Source organism: Ambystoma mexicanum, chromosome 7q (genome assembly GCF_040938575.1).
Source record: "Ambystoma mexicanum isolate Mex_15411 chromosome 7q, UKY_AmexF1_1, whole genome shotgun sequence".
Lineage (NCBI taxonomy): Eukaryota > Metazoa > Chordata > Amphibia > Caudata > Ambystomatidae > Ambystoma > Ambystoma mexicanum.
The window spans coordinates 478169376-478194254 of NC_090941.1; the positions used below are offsets into that span (position 1 = coordinate 478169376).

General features: G+C 46.0%; 1 protein-coding gene across 3 annotated transcripts in view; it reads right to left on the reverse strand.

The window, feature by feature from the left end:
* The window catches only part of RNASEH2B (ribonuclease H2 subunit B), a 376916-nt gene that overhangs the window by 36866 nt on the left and 315171 nt on the right, over nt 1-24879 (reverse strand). For all 3 annotated transcript variants that reach the window (XM_069639895.1, XM_069639894.1, XM_069639896.1), the window contains 2 exons: nt 9469-9550; nt 6519-6561 (listed from right to left, as the gene is read on the reverse strand). In XM_069639895.1, coding sequence (XP_069495996.1) covers nt 6519-6561; nt 9469-9550 — 125 coding nt within the window. The remainder of the gene's footprint in view (nt 1-6518; nt 6562-9468; nt 9551-24879) is intronic.

The following is a 24879-nucleotide window of genomic DNA, read 5'->3' on the forward strand; positions in this document are numbered from 1 at the left end:
TGTCAAAACGAGCGCTCTACTCGCTGTGCTATCTGACCTTTAAGTTGTCCAACTAAGTACTCGGTCACCAAAATACATGAAGATTTGGTACCCCATGCTGAACACCTTATTGTTCAGCAGCAAGGCCCAAATAGCTTAAAATATAACCCATTATGGGACAACCAATCGCATCAGTCTTTAGACCAGGGGTCCCAAGATGTCCAGGGCTGTTGCTCAGCAGAACTGTGTAGAGTCTGTACTGGTGGTGATGGATTACCCAGCAACTAATGAAAGGGTCATGAGGCCACCTCAGACTTGGGTAGGGATAAACGTGCATACCTATTGCCCTGTAAGTGCCCCAGAGAGAACACCAAGAAGAATGGTAGAGGGACCTTTCTTGGGGTGGAGAATGTCTGAAAGGAAAATATCCAGGATGGTGCCCTGCACAGCCCTTTAATTTTTGGGCACTGCAAAAAAACTGGAAAACATGTTTGCTCCATAGGGACCTCCTACAGACATAAATAGCCACTTGTAGTTTTTCTCAACATAAACCTTGTGGAGACAGGTTGTTGTAAAGGGGTCGGGATGGTGAAACTTGAATAGGTAACAGCCCCTCCCGAGTACCGGAGGGACAAAGATTCCATTGAGACCGAGTTCCATGAACAATCCTCACAGAGTCGAATGGGTCAGACCTGTGCCTTCATGGTTTCTTTATGGGGCACGTTGTGGAAAGTTGGGCTGAGTTTGCTCTGCTTGTGCACCTGTCAACTTATTGCCAGTTACATTGGTGTTGAAATCCTCTTAAACCCCTCAAATGAGCAATACCTTACTTGACTGGGTTGAAAAAGTTAATCCTGTGTTACTTTGCGTTTAGTCTTTAGGTTTCACCCCATTTGTGCAGGGGAAGCGTTTCACTCCATCCAATGACAGGCCAGAGGATTTTCCTCAGACAACTAGCTTAAAGTTAGGGGTCTTCAATTTCTATGCCAATGCACATTTCGAATAAGGCTGTGTCCATATAATCGACCGACGACTCAAGAAGGTCCATAGCAACTTGTTTGGAGTGCCAAGGCCTGATCAGAAGTGTGCATGTTGGCTGAGAGGTAATTAACCACTGAGGGCAGGGCACAAGGGGTCCAACAACCACCATATGTCATCTACCATAACAGGAGACAATGTGACCAAGAAACAGCCAAGAAGGCATGACCAGAGTCTCAGGGTCCAGACCTCACCATGACCAAGGAAGTGCTACTCGATCAGACACCGATTGACTATGCTAGACAATATCCAAAAGGGGACCCTCATGACCTCACTTTACATAACAGGGTAGTATATTAAATTCAAGAACAGTGGCTCTTCTAGAGCAGAGTATAAGTCTGGGTTGTTTAACCCATCCACTTTATTTTGATTCTAGAAGAGCTGCCTTCCTCAGTTTTTTGAAGGAACCTCTAGGTCCAAGTAGATTTTTCCCAAACTCATCGTTGCAATCCTTCCTATCTCGGTGTTGAGGCCTGCAGGCTGTCAGCAGACGGAACCCAGAACCTAGGCAGGAGACTGAGGTGGATGCAGCAGTTAGGTTATAGTTTTCTGAGGTGTGCAATCTTCAGGAGTGTTCATAAACGGTAAGAGCTCCAAATACCAATCTTGGTTTGTTCTGCTCTCCCCCCCACTTTGTGAAAGTCCACACAGACCTTTTTCCGATTGCAGTAGTTTGTTTCTGCTATTAGTTTTCTTATTGAATGCTTATGCACAATGGAGCTTCTCCCATATCTTCATAGATTAGCTTAGGATATTCTACAAGGTGACTGCCAGGCAGTTACTGGCCCAGTCTGCTTAAAAAGGGAGAAGCAACAAGGACCACACGCCCTGAAATGTCATTACACCCAGCATCCTGGGAGTCATGGAAGGCCCTGGTTAAAGAGGGGTGATCTTCCGCTTATTTAACGTCCGCAGTCAAGCTTGCACCCATAGGGGTCTGATTTAGATAATGCTGGAGAAGCTGGCCATGGGAACAGATCGACGTGTCGGGTTGGGGCAAGGGGACGGGGGAGGAGGGGGGGATATTATGTTATGCGAGAGCAGATGGAGCATGTGGTATCATCAGGGCAGGGTTAGGGGAATCTTCTGTGAGTGGGGGTGGAGGGGGAAGTGTTCTATTACTCTGTTGAAATACCCAGATATTCTGTGTAGGCCCTTCAAGCACCCCCTGCCAAACTATGCCTGTTAAAGAGGGGGCCAAGTAACAGAGTTCCACACAGAAGTATAAACATAATATTTATTAGGCCTAAGCACACTTGCAGGTAAGATATTACGCACTACAAAACACAAATTGTGACTAATTACTACTGCTCTGTGGGAGTACAGGGATGAGTAGTGGTTAAACTGAACACTCAGCCCCATACTATTACTAAACTATTAGTGATCTAAATCATAAATGTGAAACAGGCACAGCCCAAAAGGTATACATCCTTTGCCTCTTTTGGTAAACTGGGCAAAGGGCAGACTATATCTTCAGAAAGGGTGTGATCTGATAACAGTAGCTACCCGCACAACTCAAGTACAATGGTTCCAAAATAAAACCGGTCCATTCAAGATTTTATAAAATCTTTTTACCAATAAACATAAAATTAATTAAATCAGAAAACACTACCCCTGTAAACGAAAACACACAATGAAGACTTTTGAGAAAGGGCACGCTAGGCAGATGAGCAGGGGTGTTCAAGCAATTAGATTGGGCAGTGTTAGGGAGTTTTTCTAAAGTCCAGCTATTTAAGACTCTACTTGGCAATACAGAACTCTAACTACTAGCACAGGCCTGTACCACACAATGCTTGGTAGGTGACTGAACAGCCAGGCTTATTTTAGGAGGGAGAGAGGGCTGTAGGAAGGTACTAAGAACGTGTAACATACATAGGGTCCAAAGAAACACTTATACACTATGAGTTATGTAAAAATAACGGTTTATTTCATATATACACAGGCAAAGAGAATTCTTGAGAAAGGTACTATCATAAACACATTATAAAACTAATACAATACGTCTGGTAAGTAAACCACAGTGTATAAGACTTCTAGAATGCAGTATGCAATTCAAGGTAAAACAACTTTGTAGAATATTCTGTTTCAAGAATAACAGTTATAAGACCAACTTTCGCAGGTAAGTACTTTGTAACACGTAATATTTCCTTCACAAATGCCTTATGCTTTAGTAGTCCTTCCCTATCTAGACGAGATCTCAGAGGCAGAAGGGGACACTGGTGGTCCAGTGGCCAGCTGTAGGAAGACAGGAACAGGCACAAACTTCAGGGACTTTGTAGAAGGCTCCTCGAATGCGCAGCAGCATTGGGCGTGGGCGAACATGTATGGGCGAACTCCCAAACATATGACTCACCACCCTAGCCACACAGTAGCAACAGAACGACTCACAGTACCTTAGCAATGAAGATGATGATGCAGGCAGACGCCATCACAATGCAGCAGCTTGCAGAACCCGGTCACCAGGTCTGACGAAAGAAGGTAAACGGGAAGGGATTTTGCAGCAGCCGTCGAGTCAAAAGGATTCTTCATAGCTTCTTGTGGCTGTGGTTTTGGTGCCCTATTCAGGATATCAGATGAACAATGGTTCTCGTCCGGTCCATTTGCCTCATTTTATCTGCCCAGCACTCTGGTGATATGACTTCACGGAGTGTAATCTTGCCCCCTAGAGGTCCGGAAGGAGTTCAGCAAAGTTTCAGGAAGATCTGTTCTTCTGAAGATGATGTACTGCACTCAGGTTTGAGGTTCAAGGGTATTGGCGGGTTTCAAACCCAGGAAGGTCACAGCTAGTCGTGGGATGGCTCGGAATGCAGGTTTGTCTCATGGCCGATTGGTCCCACAAGTTTAAGGGAAGGAGACATTCTCTTTGGAGCTCCTCGGTCGCATGGAAGGAGTCAGCACAGCGGCGGTCACTCAGCAGACATCTGCAGTCGTAAGTAGCTACATGGGTCTTCTCTTCTTCCTCGTCGGATTCAGTTTCAGTGGTCGATTTGTCTTCTGCCTCAGGATCCAAGTCTTTTATCCAGGAACCCGGCCAATCAGCACTCATGCTACATTCAACCTTTGGGGGTGGCTGTCATTTTAAGACAGCCAGCCTCCCAGTTGGAACTGGTTCCAGGCAGGCACGCCAGAAGACAAACAGCAGAGATTTGGACCCCTCCCCAGCTTCTTGTCCTCACACAGTGCAGCCTAATCAGGCTTCACAAAGGATTGCTGGCATAGACAAAAGTCAAACCAGGACCTCCCCCCACACGGTCCAGCAGAAGGACCAAGAAATGACAAGCATACAAGAACTGGTGAAAAAAGAATACAATCACCATTTTGGGTCATTGGTGTCCCTTCTGTGCACTACTGGAGTTGTGCAAACAGCCTGCGTGTAAACATTACACAAAAGTTGGTAGAACATGTCTGCTGCCACCAGCCATACAGGTATACTGGTCACTAACAGAAATGTTACAGGAGCAGTGAGAAAGGGGATACAATGTAATCCCTCACATTCTGAATAAGGTGGGGTGTGCTGATCTCACAATACAAATGTAGAAAGAGTAAAAAAGTATCCCTCTACCCCTGGGAACTTGTGTTCTTACAAAGAGAATAAGAGAAAACAAAAAGGAAAGCCCCCCCCCGGTGCTCCCCACCAACACTGCACAGAACGTGTCGAGTGCTGCAAAAATAAATTACAGATGCCTAGAAAGGTGGAGGAAAGCATGACTCCAAAAAATAAAGTATGGAGAGACACAAACATGACTCTCATAGTAGAGTAAAAGGGATGCGTGGGGAAAAAAGGTTGCCACTCACTCAGGAACATAGACAAAAATCCACACGTCCAGCAAAGAGTGCTGGGGGTCTCACAGGTGAAGGTGATTTGGCATAAAAGGAAAAATCTGACCTAACAGGCAACAATGTCAATGCTCAGGGAAAAGGACAAGAAGGGGGGGTGCTTAAAGTTCACTGTGGTCCCAAAACTGAACTGGGAGGATAGGCCTCTTCACAACAACTATTCTCGTCTTTGGAGGCTCGACAATGTCGAGCAAGATTTCTTAGCACTTTAGCTACTGTGGGGTCAAGGTCGAGACTGAGTCAATGCGGTCACGCTGAGTGTCAGCATCTGTTTGATGGTGCAGGTTCCCGAAGTGACAAATCAGTGTTTGAGATGACAAGGCAATCTCTTCTAATGATTTGAGCAGCTGTGTAGTTGGCGGCAAGACGACGACTTCTGCTGGCTTCAGCAGGCATTCACAATGGCGAGCTCAATGTCTTTCAGTATGTCAAATCAACCCTCAAATTAGTTTCTCCCACAAAGGTCAAGCCTGCTCTCGGGTTCCTTGAGACAGTCTGCGACAATGGGCCGAGCCAGCATCTGGATGGCTCTAAATGCAACATGATGTGTCAAGTTCCCTTTACAGTGCCAAAAGCAGCATTGGAAGGTCTGGGGCGGAGAACAGGGAAGAAGCCACTGACTCCCACAATGTGCAGGAACCCCTACAGCACAGCAGACAAAGTGTTGCAGCGAAGAAACCCCCCCCATTCCAGGGTCAGCAGATTTTGTTCCTGGCAACGAAAAGAGACTGGCTCCAGGCAGGTCCCTCTTCATGCATAACAGCAGCTAGTGCCTGCAACGTTTTGGGCTACAAATGGAGAACTTGCCGAGTCTGAACCTCTATCTCGGGATGACGCTTTTAGCAGCCTAATCCTGGTCAGTAGGTTGGCAGTACACAGGATGCTTCTGTGATGATTCCAATGTCCGCTGACAGCACAACACTGGTGCAGGATCCAGATATGTGCATGCCGGCTTTGAAGAACCAGAACCCTTGGTTGGTAGAGTTGTGCTCTCAGATGGAGGTTAACAATATTGCAGAAGATGCCTTTTTTAACTGAAGTCGGAGTGGCACCTAAATAAGAGGCTGGTACTAGACTAAAATATGAAGACAGGCAATTTGAAGGATTGGATTGAGGCTTTGTCTCACTATCCTGCCTCAGAGGATTTGCACAGAGGATCCCTAGTCACAGCCTTACCTTAAGTCTGAAGTATTAGGTGCATAATGAGAGGTTGCTTAAATCAGGCCTCCCATAAAGATAGGTGCAAAGCCTGGGTAAACAGACAACATTCTGACCCTTGGACAGTGCAACTAGTGGTGGTGGTAAGTAATTGAACATGTGGAACATTTTGAGATGCTTTGCCTCTACATTTGCTTTTCCCCAAGATGCTACTGCTTTACTGAAAAGAGGTTTTTGGCTGATTGAAAAGTCAAGGAAGATTTTGATGTGGCTATCAATAAGAAACAGGTTTTTGCCAAACAGGGGTTTTTGTAGGGTGTAGACTATGAAATGGTATGGTTGCAATAAGTATAACATGTATTTGAAAATCACTGTACTCGCAACTTGAAGTAAACAATTGTATTCTTGAATGGAAAAATCTGGATACAAAGATCTGAATGAAGTGCCCGAAGTTCATTACTCCCAAGGCCTAGGAAAACAATGAAACAATATCGAGGTCATCCTACCTTTGCCGGAGGCTCCGGGACTGCACTTGGTAGTTCTGGAATGCTGAAAGAACAGTAACATATTTGAAATTTGTTAATATTTATATGGTTACTAAATTATACCAAACCAAAAAATGATTCATTTGCAGCCCACACTACTTAACAGATCACAATACAATCAAACCACTCAATTTAGCAAATTAACTTTGGGCTTTCAAAAAGACGGTCTAAATACACCACTGCAGCTTGGGAAGGTGTACATTGAAAAGGCCCCAAGGAAAAGCAAGCTGAAATAACGTAAACATATTGGGCCTCATTATGACCCCGGCAGTAGCCATGCTACAAAAACAGCACGGCTGCCCCCTGAGTCATTCATTTTTTTTCCCGGTGCCCGCGGTTAAGGAGAATTCTCTGTTTAGGCTGAATTTCCTAACCTAGTGAGTCCCGCAGCAGCTTTGCTGGATTTTTGGGGTTTATTTTTTTCTCCTGCCAAGAGTGAGACTCTTTTACCCTCACTCTTGGGCATGATTTGAGTGCGTTTCTTTGAATCTAGATTTGTTTAATGGGCTATGGGGTCTTTTACTCCATAGGGCTTCATGTGTTTTTGTGATGTGTGTTACACAGCACCCTCCGTGCAGTAACACAGGGGTGTCATAGTGACCCCCCCAGTATAGACTCCATACCCTGGGACTGACTACTGTCTCCCTGGGCATGTAAAGTCACCATTGACTTTACTAGTCTTAAATTCTGAACAGAACCAGTACAAACCATCATATTGTGGAGGTACTGGCTGGGGCAATTCAATTGCCCTGGCGTCTGTTAGTCGAAGGGGTACGTCTCCGTCCCCCCTGATTGAGTTTTGGCTGGTGGCAGTGGACACTACTTTTTATATTCAACCGCGAATTTTTCCTATGGGATTTCCCATTGTTTTAGGCTACTACCTTTATTTAATTATTTACGGTAGCCTCAAACATACCACCGGTTTATTTAATTAATATTAATTCTCCGGTTGGTATTTTTTGCCAAAACTTGATTCTAAAATGGCATTTGTGTTCTCTTCTGTGACTCCAACCCAAGTCGAGCCCTTTGTTCCACTTTTTGGCGGGCTTCTCCACAGAAGCCCTCCAAAGTGGTTCCACTCTGTCTGGGGTACTTAGGAGGGGTGGAGGGAAATTTAGGCACCCTGGACTGAGTTGCCTAGGCAACTCAAGTCGCACTCCATCCTGATTGGCCCAAGTGGTGAGCCGGCCGGCTCACCACTTAGCATGTTTGAGTGACAGCTAGGCTGAGTGAATGGGGGTTTGCTGCATAAAAGCAGGGCTTTGGGGACTGGAACTTCAGAAGTCGCCACAGGACCTAAGAATCCGACGAGGGAGAAGCTGAGCCGACCTGCCATGACACCACTACCGGTGGAGCCCTGCTGGACTGCCGCACCACTTTTCCCAACGACAGAGGAGATCTCCCGCCGGAGAGTCTTCTTCCTTTGACTGGTGGGGATAACCAGTTTCACCGTCTTTTCGCTTTTCCGACGTACCTCGTGGCCGCCTTGCCCGTGCCAAGCACCCCGGCAACCGGGATACCACGTTTTACCACAACTGCGAAACAAAGGTATCACCTTTAACTGGAAAACTCCGTGGCTGGTTTCTGCCCTGGTAGTGCAACGACCTTCATCTTTCCTCCAAGTCAAGATCTTCTCTTCCCCTGGACGACGCAACTTGCACCCACTACCAGGAACAACTGCCACCGCTGGAGGATCCTTCCCACTTAAGGTACCGTGTCCCGCCTGGCTTCCCTTGCTACCGACTGTACGGGATAGATTTAGCCCTGGGTTAGCCTGGGACACCCTGGCTAAACTTTCCTAAAGCCTCTCTAAACTCTTTTTGAACCGTCTGCAAGACTTTCTAAGACTAGTGTAACTGTGTGATCTTGGGCGCATTTGTGCACTGCTCTCTCTAAGAGTGGGCCCAGCCTTTGGACTTTGGCTCACCAGTGACTTTTGCTCTTCTGCCTTGCTTATAGTGTTCCTGAACCTTAGAGTGGTGTACCTTTTCCATATTCTGTCTTTCTCACAAACTTATTGGAGTGCAATCTAGTTAAGCGCTCACCTCTGTATGAAAATAAGTGGTGTTTTACTGCGACTTATCTGATAAGGGAAAAGGGGTGCATATAATACAATAGTAACTGTGTTTAGAATAATTTACAATAATTATATACTTTGATACCAAAGCTCTGGTCAGTGTTTGCTTGTATTGATGTATCTGAGTGCCTATTGTGTATACTTTGCATACTGCCTAACTCTTCTTGAGGGAAGTCTGACTGCTCAACCACAGATACCAGGTAAATCTGGGTGGTACAGACTGCTACCAAGTGGGTTTACTGCCAACACCTGTAGTCTTAAATCTTTTGCAGTGGTCCCTAAGGGAACTGCACAGGTTTCTGCCTAACACCCGCCAATGGGGTCTTACTAGGGCATTACAGCCCTGAGGGTCCCGGTAATTCCCCATTGCCGGGCACCGGGAAAAATTACTCCCCATTCAAGTCCCATTGGACTCAATGGGAATCGGGAGGACAGATGCAACAGCACTGTGTGCAACAGTGCCGGTGCATCCGTCAAGGTATGCAAGCGGGTGCCGTTCCGCCCGCCAGGACAGACCTGGCAGGTGGAAAGGCACTCGCTCGCAGAACGCCGATTATGCCAGTCTGGTAACAGCGGTGCCGGTAGCTTACCGGCACCATTGTTACCGGACCGGCATACTTATAATGAGGCCCATTGTCTTGTTGCTCCCACTATTTGTGAATTAGAATAAACCATTCCCCTATACACTACACTATTCAGAGAGCATTAAACTATTTTAGCTGCTATTTAGTAAAACTTAAAGAGTTTCAGTTAAAACCTTTTAAACTATGGCTATAGCAGATACCTCACCAGAACGGCATTAGGTTGTGGACTACACACATACTTCATACTTACTGCAAGAATTTAGACAAGTCTTCACTCAGATCCTGGGGAATGTACTCGGATACTAATCCATGGGCATATCGCAGGTAGTCCTCTGAAATAATAAGAGAACTGTTCAGGAACAGGCCACTTTAGGAGCAAAAATCAATCTGCTCATATAACAGAGCAAAGTACATCAACATTGATATTGATTGATATTTTATTTCTATCGCGCTCGTACACAAGTGTTTCAGAGCACAACAAGGCAAGGAAGGGAAAGAGGGGAGAACAAAACAGCGATCTTACTAGGCCCAGTGACATTGAGAACGCGTAAGTGCATGGGAGAGGGGGAGGGGAAAAGTGCATGGAAGGAGGGTGAAGTGGAAAGTGCGAAGCAGAGGAGAAACAGATAAATAACAATAAATAAATAATAAAGGCAACAAACAGTGGTAATGCAGCCAGCAATTTGCAAGAACTATGTTTAAGGCAGCAGACAGGGCAAGTCTGATAAGTGCAGGAAGAAAAGGGGGGGGGCTGTATGGGTACAGATACATACCCCAGTGCACGGGGTGGCCCTGAAGCAGTGCAGGAGGGTGGCAGGGTGAGCAGGTACCTGGGCCGAGAGGACAGAGGATGGCCAGGTGCATGGTGCTAAGAGAGAACAGATCAGCATGGGAGAGGGGGAGCGAAGGCAGAAGAAAAGAGGAAGGTCTTGAGGTGCTTCCGGAACTGGAGATGGTTCTCCTCAAGTTTTAGAGTGGCAGGCAGGCTGTTCCAGAGGGAGGCCCCAGCCGAAGATAGATCTACCCCCAGCTTGTTTCTTTGAAAAACGACTGACCCGAGGGAGTTGGAGGTAGAGGAGCGAAGAGCTTGAGAGGGAAGGTATTTGCGGAGGGATAGCTGAAGGTATTTTGGACCCAGGCCCCAGAAAGCCTTGTGGACAATGCAGAGGGTTTTGAATTTAATCCTTGCATCCACTGGGAGCCAATGGAGAGATTTCAGAGCTGGAGAGATACGATCCCAGGGCTTGAGGCCAAGGACAAGCCTCGCATTCCTGTTCTGGATTAGTTGCACAGGGCGGAGAGTAGAGGCAGGTAGAGCGGCTGTTACAGTAGTCCAAGCTAGAGAGAACCAGAGCTTGGGATACCATGAGCTTCTGGGGGAAGGAGAGGAAAGGCAGAGTACCTCTGAGTAGTAAATTTGACTTTTTAGAGACCTCAGATGTGGGCAGAGAAGTAAAGGGTGGAGTCAAAGATGAGCCCGAGGTTCTTAGCCTCACAGGTGGGGGTAGGAGGAGGGCCAAGAGAAGGCCTGCCAGAGAGTGAGGGGAAAGGATGGTGAAGGTGTGCCGATGAGGAGGATCTCCGCCTTCCTGGAATTAAGACAAAGATCATTGGCGGCACACCAATCTTGAATGGCAGTTAGGCAATCAGAGATGAGAGAGGGAGAGGAGGTGGCAGAGGGTAGCCTGAAAAGGAGTCGAGTGTCGTCAGCGTAGCACTCGAAATTTGAGCAGAAAGTGGCAATGCAGTGGGCGAGAGTTGCCAGGTATTGGTTGAAAAGCCAGGGCGAGAGGTTAGACCCCTGGTGAACACCACAGGTAGAGAGGAAGATAGATGAAAGGAAGGACCCAAGTTGGACCTGGGAGGGACGATCTGAGAGGAAAGAGGTCAGCCAGGCCAGAGCCTGATCAGTGATACCCAGGTTTTCACGGAGACGGTTGAGCAGGATGGTATGGTTGACTGTGTAGAAGGCAGAAGAGAGATCGAGGAGGATGGGGACAGAGGGAATGTTAGAGTCAAGGTTGGAGAGCAGATCTTCACCATTGTAAGGTAAGGTGTGCAGTTTAAAAATAATAATTCCACTAAGGAAGACCTGGTCTCCCAGTACTGATTCTTAGCGACCGATCAGCCTCCCCATAAAGAAGTGAGCAAAAGCAAGGAAGGTGAAGGGCTTTACTTACCACAGGGTGGCAGCTGGCTTGGATGGTATGGAACGATAATGCCCGATTTCTAATCCTGACTGTTGTGGACGAGATGGGCCAAAGATGCTTATTCCAAAGCCTTTCACCCCCACTTTACCAGGCCACTACTCTAAACAGAATTAGAATTGATAATTCATGGGGCAGGCAGATGAGTATTTCTGAAACATCCAATTTGATGTTGGGACTCTGGCACTACTGTCCGGTTTAAAGATCCCATTACAATTCTGATTAATCATACAGATCCCTCACTAAACCCCTGCCTAAAGTCTCCTTCCAAGCGGCCAAGGAAAGGCAGATGCTTCCTGATTCTGACCATGGGGGTGGTACCCTGTGGGAGGATCACCTGGGAGAAGACAGGGCTCAAGTGGCGAGAAGATCCTGTGGGATGAGAAACAGTATGTGTCCATTAAAAGGGAAAACCTTTTAGAGTTGCCAAAACAGATAATGGCTTGTCATTACAATGTATCTGAACCACATAGGTTGTATGGTCACAAATGCCATAGAACCTGAACAAGCGTTAACAGAAAGACCATTCAAGGTACTTCAGGATAAAAATCCTCCTTACTCTCAAAGGTATTAAGGAAAGGAATTCAGAAATATTGCCTTAAATAAATAGTCTTACTCTGTAAGAACAAATTCGAATAGTTCATCCCAAAATAACTCTAAAGGAAATAGATCTACCCTTAAAACCAAGAAGCTACTAAAAAGAACTGATTTTGTTATTGGGGGACTACAAGTCCCATAATCCCCCCAAGTACGGGGACGAGTAAGAAGGCTGAAGAGTCATGCTGTAGTAGTAGTCAGGCAATTAAGCTGGATAGCCCACATCTGAAAGAAGTGGAGAGGCTTAAAAGGCTCCCTCAGGTGCAGGCAATAAGAAGGAGCTGGACCTGTGGTTGGAGTGTATGCAGTAGTAGCTGAAGGAAGAAGGCACAGTGTTAGCAATCCCGGCAAAAGTGGGAGAACCAAAGGGATGCTAGGATTATGATGCAGCAGATTTCACCTGCTGGTCTTCTGAGGGTCCTGTTTCCCCAAACTCTGATGTGCAGAGGCTGCACAGGAAGTCCCCATTGCCCCATGTGGGCCTAATTGCAGAGCATGTAGCTTGTCGCAAACCGTGGCAAGAAGCTGCCGTGAAGCCGTGCGTCTCAGGAGCAAGAGGGGCTCCTTAATCGAGTTGCTGGACCGGAGAAGTATTCAGTGAGGAAGGGTGTGGGTCCCAAATGAAGCCAGAAGTTTTAGAAGTTGTGCAGCACATAGAGAATGGAACACAAAAGTCAGTGGGTTAAACCAGGCATTCTGATTCCTTGCGCGAGTACTCCTGGCAACAGTATCAATCATGGGCGTAGGATTAGAAGTGATACAAAGTTGATTGGTGAGTCTTTAACAAAGGAACACTTGTAATGTAGCACTCGGGTATACTCGCGTGAGAAGCAAACGCTACGAAAAGAAATAGTTAAACTTAAAACCTTGGAAAGCACATGAAGACATGGTCGCGTGTACCTAATTACGATTCTAGGAGGAAGAGTGAACTCTGAATCTTTATTAACGCAGTCAACAATTGCTAACAACGAGCATATCAAGTGTCTCAACATTGTTATTTGGAGAGACAGAGCAAGCATTCCGCAAGCCAAGAGTGAACAGGGTATTTGCCCAATTAAGACTGAAATTAACCTTTCCCAAAGCCAGAGAACAGTCTAAACAGTACTGTGAGCCAAATAGAGCCTCTTAAAGGACGGTTCAGAGGAAAAGGGCTGTGTCTACTTGAAGGTGTTGGAAGTACCCGGAAGTGATCTAGTCACAATCAAAACCTGTTTGAAGTCACAAAGTACTGAAGCTGTGGTGGCGTATTTGGTTGTCAGTAGATTTGAGACTTCAGTAGCACAAATTAACGTGCAATACTATGAGGCAAAGGGAGCAGGCCCGCATGGTAAACTCTTGTAGAAGTTGAAGTTGTTTAAGTGGAAGGAGAAGTGCTGTGAAGTCATCCTGACTTCACAGCACTTATATACCTACTGTGACTCCAAATCTTTTAAAGAGAGACAAATATACCTACTGTGACTCCAAATCTTTTAAAGAGCGACACACTAAGTGTTAACCAAGAACTGTGTTTCATTAACATTTACAGATGTATTGTCTTTGAACTGTGATAATACTTCGACAAATGGAGGTTGCGGAAAAGCATTGTGGCTGTGAATGACATTGATGCTATTTTGTTGAAGTGGAAAATGTAATCACCAAGAGGAGAAGCTTTTCTGGTATTGGAACTTTGGTTAACAAAACTTTACTTTAACATTGAAGACAGAAATAACTGAATTGAGACAGTATTACATGCATGGATTTCCTCATTTATTTCTGTTGAACATTGGAGCAGAGTTTACCTTGAATTCTGGGGAAGGGAAGCTCACCCAGGTTACTAAGAGGCTATCTAGAATCTGTGAATATCATTGTTGATGTTATTTGAATTGTCATTTTTTTTTGTTTATTTGATATTTAAGTGAGAGGGCCAAATATTTGGTGTTAAAGTATTTCCCTTTAGGTTTGATCGGCATGTAAATCCTCGTCAGAGTAGGGGGTAGTGAGGCGTTTGATAAGATTTATTATGTAATAAAATGACATATTTTGAACAATCATCCAAAGGTTGTCCCCGCCTCACATTTGTGACCCCCTCGCCCAATCCATGCACTTCCCTCCTCCAAGGCTCTAGGTCTCTATGGCCTCACTCTCTATTTTAAAAAGGAATTTGGTCCCGCATTGGGCTTCAAACTTGCTGGGGGTTTTGTAGGAAATGTTGGAGGTGGGAATACTGAGATTACCAATACGATAGGCATTGGATCGTTACCAGTTTTTGGGAGGAATATAATCAGGGTCTGGTGGTTTATAAAGGCTTTTTAACAGCATTGGTTTATGAAATAGATGTTCTCTAGCCTTCAAATTTTTGATGAAGGACCACTCAAAGATGACAAGGACCATATTTTCCATTGAGAGACCATACCAAATCTTTACCCACCAGAGTGCTATAAGTAGGCCCATAACCGTTTTCCAAAATTATACTAGCCTGAAGCGTGCTGCATTAAGTAAAGGTGCAATCAGTGATGCAGAGGAGCCAGATATGTATTGTGTCACCCATTATGATTACAAGGGGGCCAAGAACTAGTTCCACTCCCAGTATCTCCCATTTTGAGTAAAACCTCTTTGCAAAAAGTTTTCGATCTGGAGCACTTCCACCACATATGATCAAGGTCCCTTCACCAAAATTGCACCAGCAATACTGGGACAAGTCGGCATACATTTTATCAAACACAGGAGGGGTCATATACCATATAAAGCAAAAGTTGCAAGCACATTTCTTTGGCTTCTGTGCACTAGAAGGCTTTATGAGTTTCGTGACCCATGGAGGGATTAAAATGCTACATTTATGTTGCCACCTGGCCATGTATGGATGCACATTATTCAAGGAGGAATTGTCAAGCAGCCTCCTTAACTGGGTGCTATGTCTGTTCTAAATATCTTCAGCTACATATAGTTAAAACTGCAGTCAGTTCTAGCAGTGAGGGTCTCTTTATGAGAAACCCAATGGCGTAACTATATGTAGTGGAAGCATGCCTTCTCATGAAGGTTAAACATTTGTCAAATGTAGGGGGGATATGGTTAGAACAAAGATTACCCAAGTTCAGGGTTAACCATGACTCCTACGTCTTTAACGGCTGATGGATACAAAATGTGGCTGGTTTACTTTTGGTGTAAAGGGAACCAGCCTCAATGGGTCCCGAGAAATGCAGGCTCTTTCTTCCAGTAAGTTAGAGAGCATGCAGCAGACTCAAATAAAGTCCCAAACCCCAGTTTTGCCTCCCTGCAGAGTAAAGGTATGAACCTTGTTCTCTATGCTGCCACCTTACTTCCCTATGGTTTGGAGGTTGTACCAAGATCAAACTGTTTTGTGATGGCATTAAATAGCTTTTAATACTCAGGTCACCCAGGCCTACTTGAAGGGTGGCACACATTAGTAACTTGCCTGGGACTCTAGGAATATGTATCTCTCAAAATAAAGGCAACACTTGATCTTGGATGAGATTGATGATCAAAGCAGATGGTATATTAATTGGGATGGATGGATATATAAAGCAATCCGAGATCGCTTATAAATCCCAGTCCACAAAGATTCATGTGTGGCCTTTATTCCCAAGTGGCCATTTAAATGGGAAAGTTCCATAAGGCTCCACAATGTCATAATGTTCATGTCTTTTGATTTGGAGTTATTGTAAAAACCTAAATTGCCCTCATGAGATCTAGATCTGCTACTGCCACCTTGAGAGATGATCCAGCATCCCTTAATGAATTTCATCAGCAGCCATTTGTATTGTGTGGCATGCAGTCTACTCTTAATCGCTTCATTGTTACACTAGGTCTTTTTCAAGGGTTCCATAGACGATGCAAAAATCAGGGACGAGAAAGGGGCAACCCCCTGATGCATGCCCTTGGTTATCATTTTCAGCTTTGTGAACAAGTTGTTTACCCTAATTCTTTTTAATGGAATTTGAAAATGTGCCATAATTAACCTAATTTGGGGTGAAATCCAAAGGTGTCTGATTTATGCCATCCAATGCCTTGATGGCATCTAGTGCCAGCAAGGAAAACATCTGGCTAGAATGTTTCCCCAAGACCACCAAGCTTTTCACCCTCCTAATATTGTGGGCACTGTGGTTTGGTATTAAACCAGTCTCAACTTGTCATGATCTCTGCTTCCAAAAGGTCAGGGTTTTCCCCAACTCCCTTGGAAGCAGATCCATAACCCAGGTTCCGAGTGCCAACCAGTCCCAATTGGGACCTTTTGGACCCAGTCCTGGCGCCAGTGGCACCAGGCTCATAAATATGCCCAGTCCCAGCGCTGGAAGCGCCGGGCTCATAATGCTTGGGTGGACTTACCTGCAGCAGACCATGCTGCTTACTTGCCTGCCAGTTGAGCCTCTGATCCTCTTCTGTTTGGAACTACTTTTCCTGTTGGGTGGGGCAGGAGCCACTCCCTAGATTCAGAACACTGGAACTCTTCTGGAAGGCAGGAACTCTTTTCTTACCTAGGCGTGGCTGTGGAAGGAGACACCTAAGCACTACAGGAGGCTATTTAAACCACACCCAGTGGATGAATCTTGCTTTGCGTTATTCTGCATCCTCTGCAGCAGAACGCTCATCGTGTCTTCTGCATCGGATCCTGGGCCTAAGGAAAAAAGGCTTACCATCCTGAATCCAGTCTTCAGCAACACCTATAAAGACAAGAAAGAACAGGTTAGCATTCTGGCATCTGAAAGACAAAGGCTTACCTACTCTTCGTGCGCTCCGGAGGTCTTCACACTGCATTCCGGCATCTGAAAGACAAAAGCTTACCAACTCTTCGCACGCTCCGGAGGCCTTCGGTGCTGCATCCCGCATCTGAAAGACAAAACAAGGTGCGTTTAAAGACATTGGGGAACTTTAATACTCACGTGCCATTACTCCTTTCCACATCTAACCCAGTGGGTATTCCGGCACCCTGCAGCCGCTCCGAACTCGTACCTGCAAAATAAAAAGACAGTTAGAGCGCATCGTGAAGCAGGCAACAAGCGCTTACTTACGTGCTTCCAGGCGCTTCTATTCATCACACGGACTCCATCTTCAACTCACTTCAGCCCGTCATCCGCCTTCGCCGGAACCCTGCAAAACAAGAGACATCATTACTAAAGACTTTAAAGACAATAGAATTACTCGAAACTTACCGTTCGTGCAGTAAACGACGGACAGCAGTCCTCTGAAGTCAAGAGGCCTGCGCTACCTACCCAGTGAAGAAACTGGTTACAGCACCCTGCCCCGAGGCAGATGGAGAGCTCGGCATTCACTTACCTAAGGTGAGAGTGTTAACCTTTGGGGGTCTACAGGAGAGCAAAAAGGGAAGAGATAGGGACACCCCAATAACCCCAGTTCATTAATCCCATATTTTCTATCTGCAGACATCTCACTCTTGAAGTCAGGCATACAGTGCACAGAGGTCCAGCCCAAAGAGCCAACCGGGTGCTACACATCACCTTTGAAGATACGGTAGTTGCCCAGTCAAGACCGGCGCCTCTGCGAGAATCAGGTGAGCGTTACAGAACGCAAAGCCTACCGCAAAACTCTCGCCCAGGCGCTATGGAAACCTCGGATACTGACCACCTAGCCCGGTTACTTGGGGAACTAAGGGCAGAAGTGCATGCAGCTCGTCAGGAAACTAATGCTCTAAGAAGGGAACTAATTATTTCCAAGGAGAGAACAGACGGTCTTGCTAGACAATTGCTACAGTCACAAGCCGGACAGACCCCGTTACCCGCATCAGGGGCAAATCTTCCTTCAACATCCTCTATGAATCCAGTGCAGATCAACCTACCTGGGAATGTACCTCTGGCTCCGCCCGAACGATTTTCTGGTGACCCAAAGAGGTTTGCAGTATTTATCAATCAGTGCCGGTTGCACTTCTTATGCCGGCCAGCAGCCTTTCCAACTGATCAAGCTAAAGTAGCTTTTGTACTTTCGTACCTTAGTGGCAATGCGGCAGACTGGTCGATCCCTCTAGTTAATCAAGATGATCCGGTTCTCCATGATTTTCAAGCCTTTCAGCTTAGTATGGAAAAACTGTTCGCAAGACATTCACAGGGGCAGGCCTTGGACAATGAGCTTCTTTCGTTGCGACAGGGTAATCAAGACCTTTTGGCTTATATTGCATCTTTCAATAGACTAATAGTGGAAACTCAATGGCCTGAGGACAAAAGGATTACGCTGTTTTATAGAGGTCTACGTGGAGAGCTCAAAGACATTTTAGCCCAAGTAGTGAATCCCCCACAAGACTGTTCGGATTATATAGACTTGGTCGTTCAAATAGATCATAGACTGCAGAACAGGAAGGCCGACCGTTCCAAGTTTGATGCTCGAGTATTTTCCAAGTCGCCAACTCCTTCCAAAGGAGTAGACTCCGGGGAACCCATGCAAATAGGGGGTCTGAAAGGTCCTCTAACACAAAAGGAGCGGGAAAGGAAAAAACAGTTGCAATTATGCCTATATTGCGGAAACTCAGGGCACTTTCTTCGAGACTGTCCGGTGAAACCTGCCAAGAAGGCAGTAGGAGCTGCAGTTACCAAATTTACAAACTCTGAGCAGGGAAACGACCTCGCCCGACAAGAATAGAGGTCCTCTTGCCGAGCGTGAAAACCAGTTCCGTGACCTCGCATTTCGTGATACCTATGGTCCTCATTAGCCCTGATAATCCGGATCGATTACATGCAATTGAAGCTTACGTCGACAGCGGTGCCATCGGCAATTATGTGGATCATGAAATGGTTTTGAGGATGAATCTAACTCTTTGTCCCAAGGCTGTAAAGGACGTCATTACTACAGTGGATGGTACGGAGATAGCCTCCGGGCCAGTAACGCATACCACTCAAGAGGTGACGCTAGTAAGTCAAGATGGACACCATGAGAAGATCGTGTTCGATGTGATCAAGGCTCCTCAGTTTCAGATTATTCTAGGAATACCTTGGTTAGAGAAACACAATCCTCTGATCGATTGGCAAGCAAGAACGATCCAGTTTCCAGAATGTGTCTCTACTTGTCACCCTCCACCTGGTGTTGCACTGGCAGCAATTTCTTCAGAGACTCCCCAGTTACCTCCCGAATACCTAGAATACCAAGATGTTTTCCGGAAGGATCAGGCTAACTCTCTACCTCCTCATAGGTCTTCTGACTGCCAGATAGACCTGATACCTGGATCTACTCCTCCTTGTAGTAGAATTTATGCCCTCACCGAGCCTGAGAACCTTCACCTTCGACAATACCTGGATCAATACCTGGCAAATGGGTTTATTCGTCCTTCCAAGTCCCCTGCTTCTTCAGCTTTGTTCTTCGTTCCAAAAAAGGAAGGAGACCTTAGAACTTGTATCGATTATCGCTCCCTGAACCAGATCACCGTTAAGAATAGATATCCGTTACCTTTGATCCCTGAACTCCTGGACCAAGTCAGAAAAGCATGCATATATACAAAGCTGGATCTTAGAGGAGCTTACCACTTGGTACGAGTAAAAGAGGGCGATGAATGGAAGACGGCCTTCCGCACCAAGTATGGGCTATTTGAATATCAGGTCATGCCCTTCGGACTTTGCAATGCCCCGGCCGCCTTTCAATATTTTATGAATGATGTCCTCAGAGAGCTCATAGATGTGTGTGTTGTTGTTTACATTGACGACATCCTCGTTTATTCTTCATCGGAATCTGAACATCGGAAACACGTGAAAATGGTCCTCGAAAGACTGCGTCAACACAAACTTTTCGCTAAGTTTGAAAAATGTGTTTTCAACGTGACTGAAGTTGAATTCTTGGGATTCATATTATCACCTGGCGGAGTACGTATGGATTCAAAGAAGGTCGATGCAGTTCTCAAATGGCCATCACCATCCTCCGTAAAAGGTGTGCAAAGCATGTTAGGCTTCGCTAACTTTTACCGCAGGTTTATCCCCGAATTCTCTCGAATAGTCCAGCCCATCACTGCCTTGTTAAAGAAAAACAAACGTTTTGAATGATTTACCGAGGCGGAACAAGCTTTCCAGGATTTGAAGACTAAATTTATCTCTGCACCAATCTTAAAACACCCTCGCCCCGAACTCCCCTACATCGTGGAAACTGATGCTTCAAGCCTTGCCATGGGGGCAGTTCTATCACAAAAGGACCCGGTAACCAATCAGTTGCATCCCGTGGCATTTTGGTCCCGCAAATTCTCGCCTCCTGAAATCAATTACACGATTACTGACAAGGAACTTCTGGCTAACAAGTCTGCCTTTAAGGCTTGGCGGCATTATCTGCTGGGGGCCCGACACACCGTTACTGTGATTACGGATCACCGAAACCTGCAATATTTGAAAACCGCAAAAGCCCAATCCTCTAGACAACTCCGTTGGGCATTATTCTTTGCCGAGTTTGACTTCATAATTACCTATCGACCTGGTACAAAGAACGGTAAAGCTGATGCCCTTTCTCGGATGGGAGTGGAAGAACACTTGATCAACCCTAAACCTGTACCAATCATTCCCGAACAAAGAATTCTGGGTGTAATCGCCACAGAATCCATAGAGGAAGTTAAGGATAAAGCCAGGCAACTTGTAACTCCAGCAGACATACAGAATTGGCATCTGCAGGGAAAGGACTTTGCAGTAAAGGACAACTTATTGTATTTCCAAGAACGATACCTACCCAGCACAGATTTACAGAAAAAAGTAATCTCTTGTTATCACGATTCTTTAATGGAAGGTCATCCCGGTATGGCCAAGACCTCAGAAAAGATCAAGCGCTACTTCTGGTGGCCGTCTTGGAAAAAAGATATCAGAGACTTTAATGTCCTGTGGAGTATGCGCCCAAAACAAGAGTCAAAAGGAAAGACCAGCAGGCCTCTTACGCCCTATTGAAATCCCACCTCGCCCTTGGCATACGCTTTCTATGGACTTCATCACCAATCTACCTCCATGCTCCGGATACAATACGATTCTAGTAATCGTGGACTTATTCTCCAAGATGGCGCATTTCATTCCGCTCAAAGGCTTGCCAACAGCAGCAACTCTGGCCCGAGAATTTCTCGAAAACATCGTCCGACTACACGGTTTTCCTTCGGTTCTAATTTCGGATCGAGGTAGTCAATTTATTTCTCATTTTTGGCGAAGTTGCTGTCGGTCGGCTCAAATTGATGTGAGACTATCGACCAGTCACCACCCTCAGACCGACGGACAAACCGAGAGGACCAATCAAACTCTGGAACAGTATTTACGCTGCATGCTGCAACAAACTGAAAAAACTTGGAAAGACATCCTTTGGATAGCCGAATATGCCTACAATAACTCTGTCCATTCGGGAACTGGGAAAACACTGTTTTTTCTTTTGTACGGCAGTCACCCTCGAACCTCGGAGTTGGATCCCCTCCAAGATCTTGAAACACCAGCAGTAGACTACCTGCATTCTACAATCACCCAAGCCTTTAAGGAAGCTGTTTCTCACCTTCAAAGGGCTAAAGAACAATACAAGAAAGGAGCAGATCAACATCGGAAGGAAGCCCCTCAATATCAAGTAGGGGACCAAGTCTGGTTATCCACCAAATATCTACCTCTAAAAGGGCCACGCACATTCAACCCAAGATACCTTGGTCCCTATTCCATCACTACCATAGTAAACCCAGTAGCGGTCAAGTTGGACTTGCCCCCGCACATGAAGATACATCCGGTCTTCCACGTCTCTCTATTAAAACCCGTGCAACCTCAAACCCGACTAACTAAATCTCCAAAACCCATCCTAGTTGATGGAGAACTCGAGTTTGAAGTCAAAAGCATTCTGGACTCCAAGATCTCCAAATCTAAACTATTTTACCTAATTGACTGGAAAGGCTACGGCCCCCAAGAGAGATCCTGGGAACCTGCTGAATATGTCCACGCTCCTCGCCTAATCAAAAGATTTCACCGAACATTTCCTGACAAGCCAAAACCCCCGGAGAAGCCAGGTTTGGGAGGGGCCTAGAGGGGGGGTACTGTCATGATCTCTGCTTCCAAAAGGTCAGGGTTTTCCCAACTCCCTTGGAAGCAGCCCCATAACCCAGGTTCTGAGTGCCAACCAGTCTCAATTGGGACCTTTTGGACCCAGTCCTGGCGCCAGTGGCACCAGGCTCATAAATATGCCCAGTCCCAGCGCTGGAAGCGCCGGGCTCATAATGCTTGGGTGGACTTACCTGCAGCAGACCATGCTGCTTACTTGCCTGCCAGTTGAGCCTCTGATCCTCTTCTGTTTGGAACTACTTTTCCTGTTGGGTGGGGCAGGAGCCACTCCCTAGATTCAGAACACTGGAACTCTTCTGGAAGGCAGGAACTCTTTTCTTACCTAGGCGTGGCTGTGGAAGGAGACACCTAAGCACTACAGGAGGCTATTTAAACCACACCCGGTGGATGAATCTTGCTTTGCGTTATTCTGCATCCTCTGCAGCAGAACGCTCATCGTGTCTTCTGCATCGGATCCTGGGCCTAAGGAAAAAAGGCTTACCATCCTGAATCCAGTCTTCAGCAACACCTATAAAGACAAGAAAGAACATGTTAGCATTCCGGCATCTGAAAGACAAAGGCTTACCAACTCTTTGCACGCTCCGGAGGCCTTCGGCGCTGCATCCCGCATCTGAAAGACAAAACAAGGTGCGTTTAAAGACATTGGGGAACTTTAATACTCACGTGCCATTACTCCTTTCCACATCTAACCCAGTGGGTATTCCGGCACCCTGCAGCCGCTCCGAACTCGTACCTGCAAAATAAAAAGACAGTTAGAGCGCATCGTGAAGCAGGCAACAAGCGCTTACTTACGTGCTTCCAGGCGCTTCTATTCATCACACGGACTCCATCTTCAACTCACTTCAGCCCGTCATCCGCCTTCGCCGGAACCCTGCAAAACAAGAGACATCATTACTAAAGACTTTAAAGACAATAGAATTACTCGAAACTTACCGTTCGTGCAGTAAACGACGGACAGCAGTCCTCTGAAGTCAAGAGGCCTGCGCTACCTACCCAGTGAAGAAACTGGTTACAGCACCCTGCCCCGAGGCAGATGGAGAGCTCGGCATTCACTTACCTAAGGTGAGAGCGTTAACCTTTGGGGGTCTACAGGAGAGCAAAAAGGGAAGAGATAGGGACACCCCAATAACCCCAGTTCATTAATCCCATATTTTCTATCTGCAGACATCTCACTCTTGAAGTCAGGCATACAGTGCACAGAGGTCCAGCCCAAAGAGCCAACCGGGTGCTACACATCACCTTTGAAGATACGGTAGTTGCCCAGTCAAGACCGGCGCCTCTGCGAGAATCAGGTGAGCGTTACACAACTATAGTGGGAAGAACTTGTATCAGCCAGAACACCAATACCTTGCCAAAAATCTTGGCACTGCAGCTGCTTAGTGAAATCAGATGATTTAGGCACAATCCAAAGCTTCCTTGCCTTGCTTTACCAGAAGTGGTGTTGTGGCTTCTGCCATGGAATGAGAGACTTACTCTGACTTCAAGATACTGATGAATTATTTAGTCATTAGTAAAGTGATTATTACCTCAAAAGGGTTTACTTAACTCGCGTATAACTGTTATCCTAAAATAAGTTAGAGTTATGGCTTCCCTTAGTCTGTGAACTTAAAAGCAACTGTAATTGAATATTACACCCCAAGGTCCAACTCCCCGAGAATAACCTATTCTGAATCAGAGTTGTAGGTTTATACTGTTCCTGGAATAAGTGTTCCAACTGTTCTGAAAAGTATATTGTCAGTTGACTTAATATGCGATTTCTTGCAGAGAGTCACAATAAAACTGACAGTGTCTACTACCCTTGGATTACTGTAAAGTAATCTGAAAGTAACTTATGGTTTTTACCCCAAGAATAGATGTGCCCTATACTGAATGTGTATACAAAAGATCTGACTTACCATAAAAATATTGTTAGATTTCTAAATAAAGTCTATGCTTTGGTCTGTGAACTTTAAAGCATAGTGTGTTTTTATAATGTATTTATATGATCTGTAATAGTAATTATTCCCCGCAAGATTTATGTGGGCCTACTTGTATTTAAATGAACCTTTTTTTTTTTTACAATACATAGGGCCTCATTCCGAGTATGGCGGTAAGGGATAGCGGCCATCGGTAACGAGACCGGTGGCGGTATTCCCTTACCGCCATACTCCGAGTTCCCTCTGCGTCCTCGCCATTAACGCCTGCTTTGAGCAGGTGTTAAAGTCGAGGGCGCAAAGGGGCCTCCAAGCCAATAACGGTGACCGTAATGAACGGTCACCGTTATTTGCATCTTCCCCATTCCCATTGAGCCCTATGGGGGCTCATTTGGGAATGGGGAAGAGCCTTGGTGAATGGGGAATTACCGCCCCGCCAACCTTGGAATGGGGCGGTGATTCCGCCATCCACCAAGGCGCTGCCGGTCCGGGTACGGCGTCAACCAAGGCGTTAATAGCGCCATTGGTTAGCGCCGTACTCGGAATGAGGCCCATAGTGTTTCAGTGTCGCTTTGGACAATATTTGTATTACAATGTCTTTGTACTGATTCTACAGCCCTCTCCCCCTCCTAAAGCCTGGCTGCTCTGTCTATGCTACCCTGAACTCAGGTGAAGTCTTTTACTGCCTCAGCTGAATGCTTTTACCAAGCCCTTAGTTGGACTTCAGAAAAACGACACCAGGATACACTTAATGTTATATAGTCAAGGTTTACGATCACATCAGGACCTGGTGCCCTTTTTTCCAAGAAGAGAAGTAAAATCGCTGGTTATACTTCTTCCAGGGAAATTGGTTTCTCTATGTCCTCTGCCAGCCTCAGATGGTTTAGGACGGGTAACCAAAAACAAATAATGAAGATTAGCCTGGCTAGTAGTGCAGGGAGTCTTGTGAGCATTATGCTTC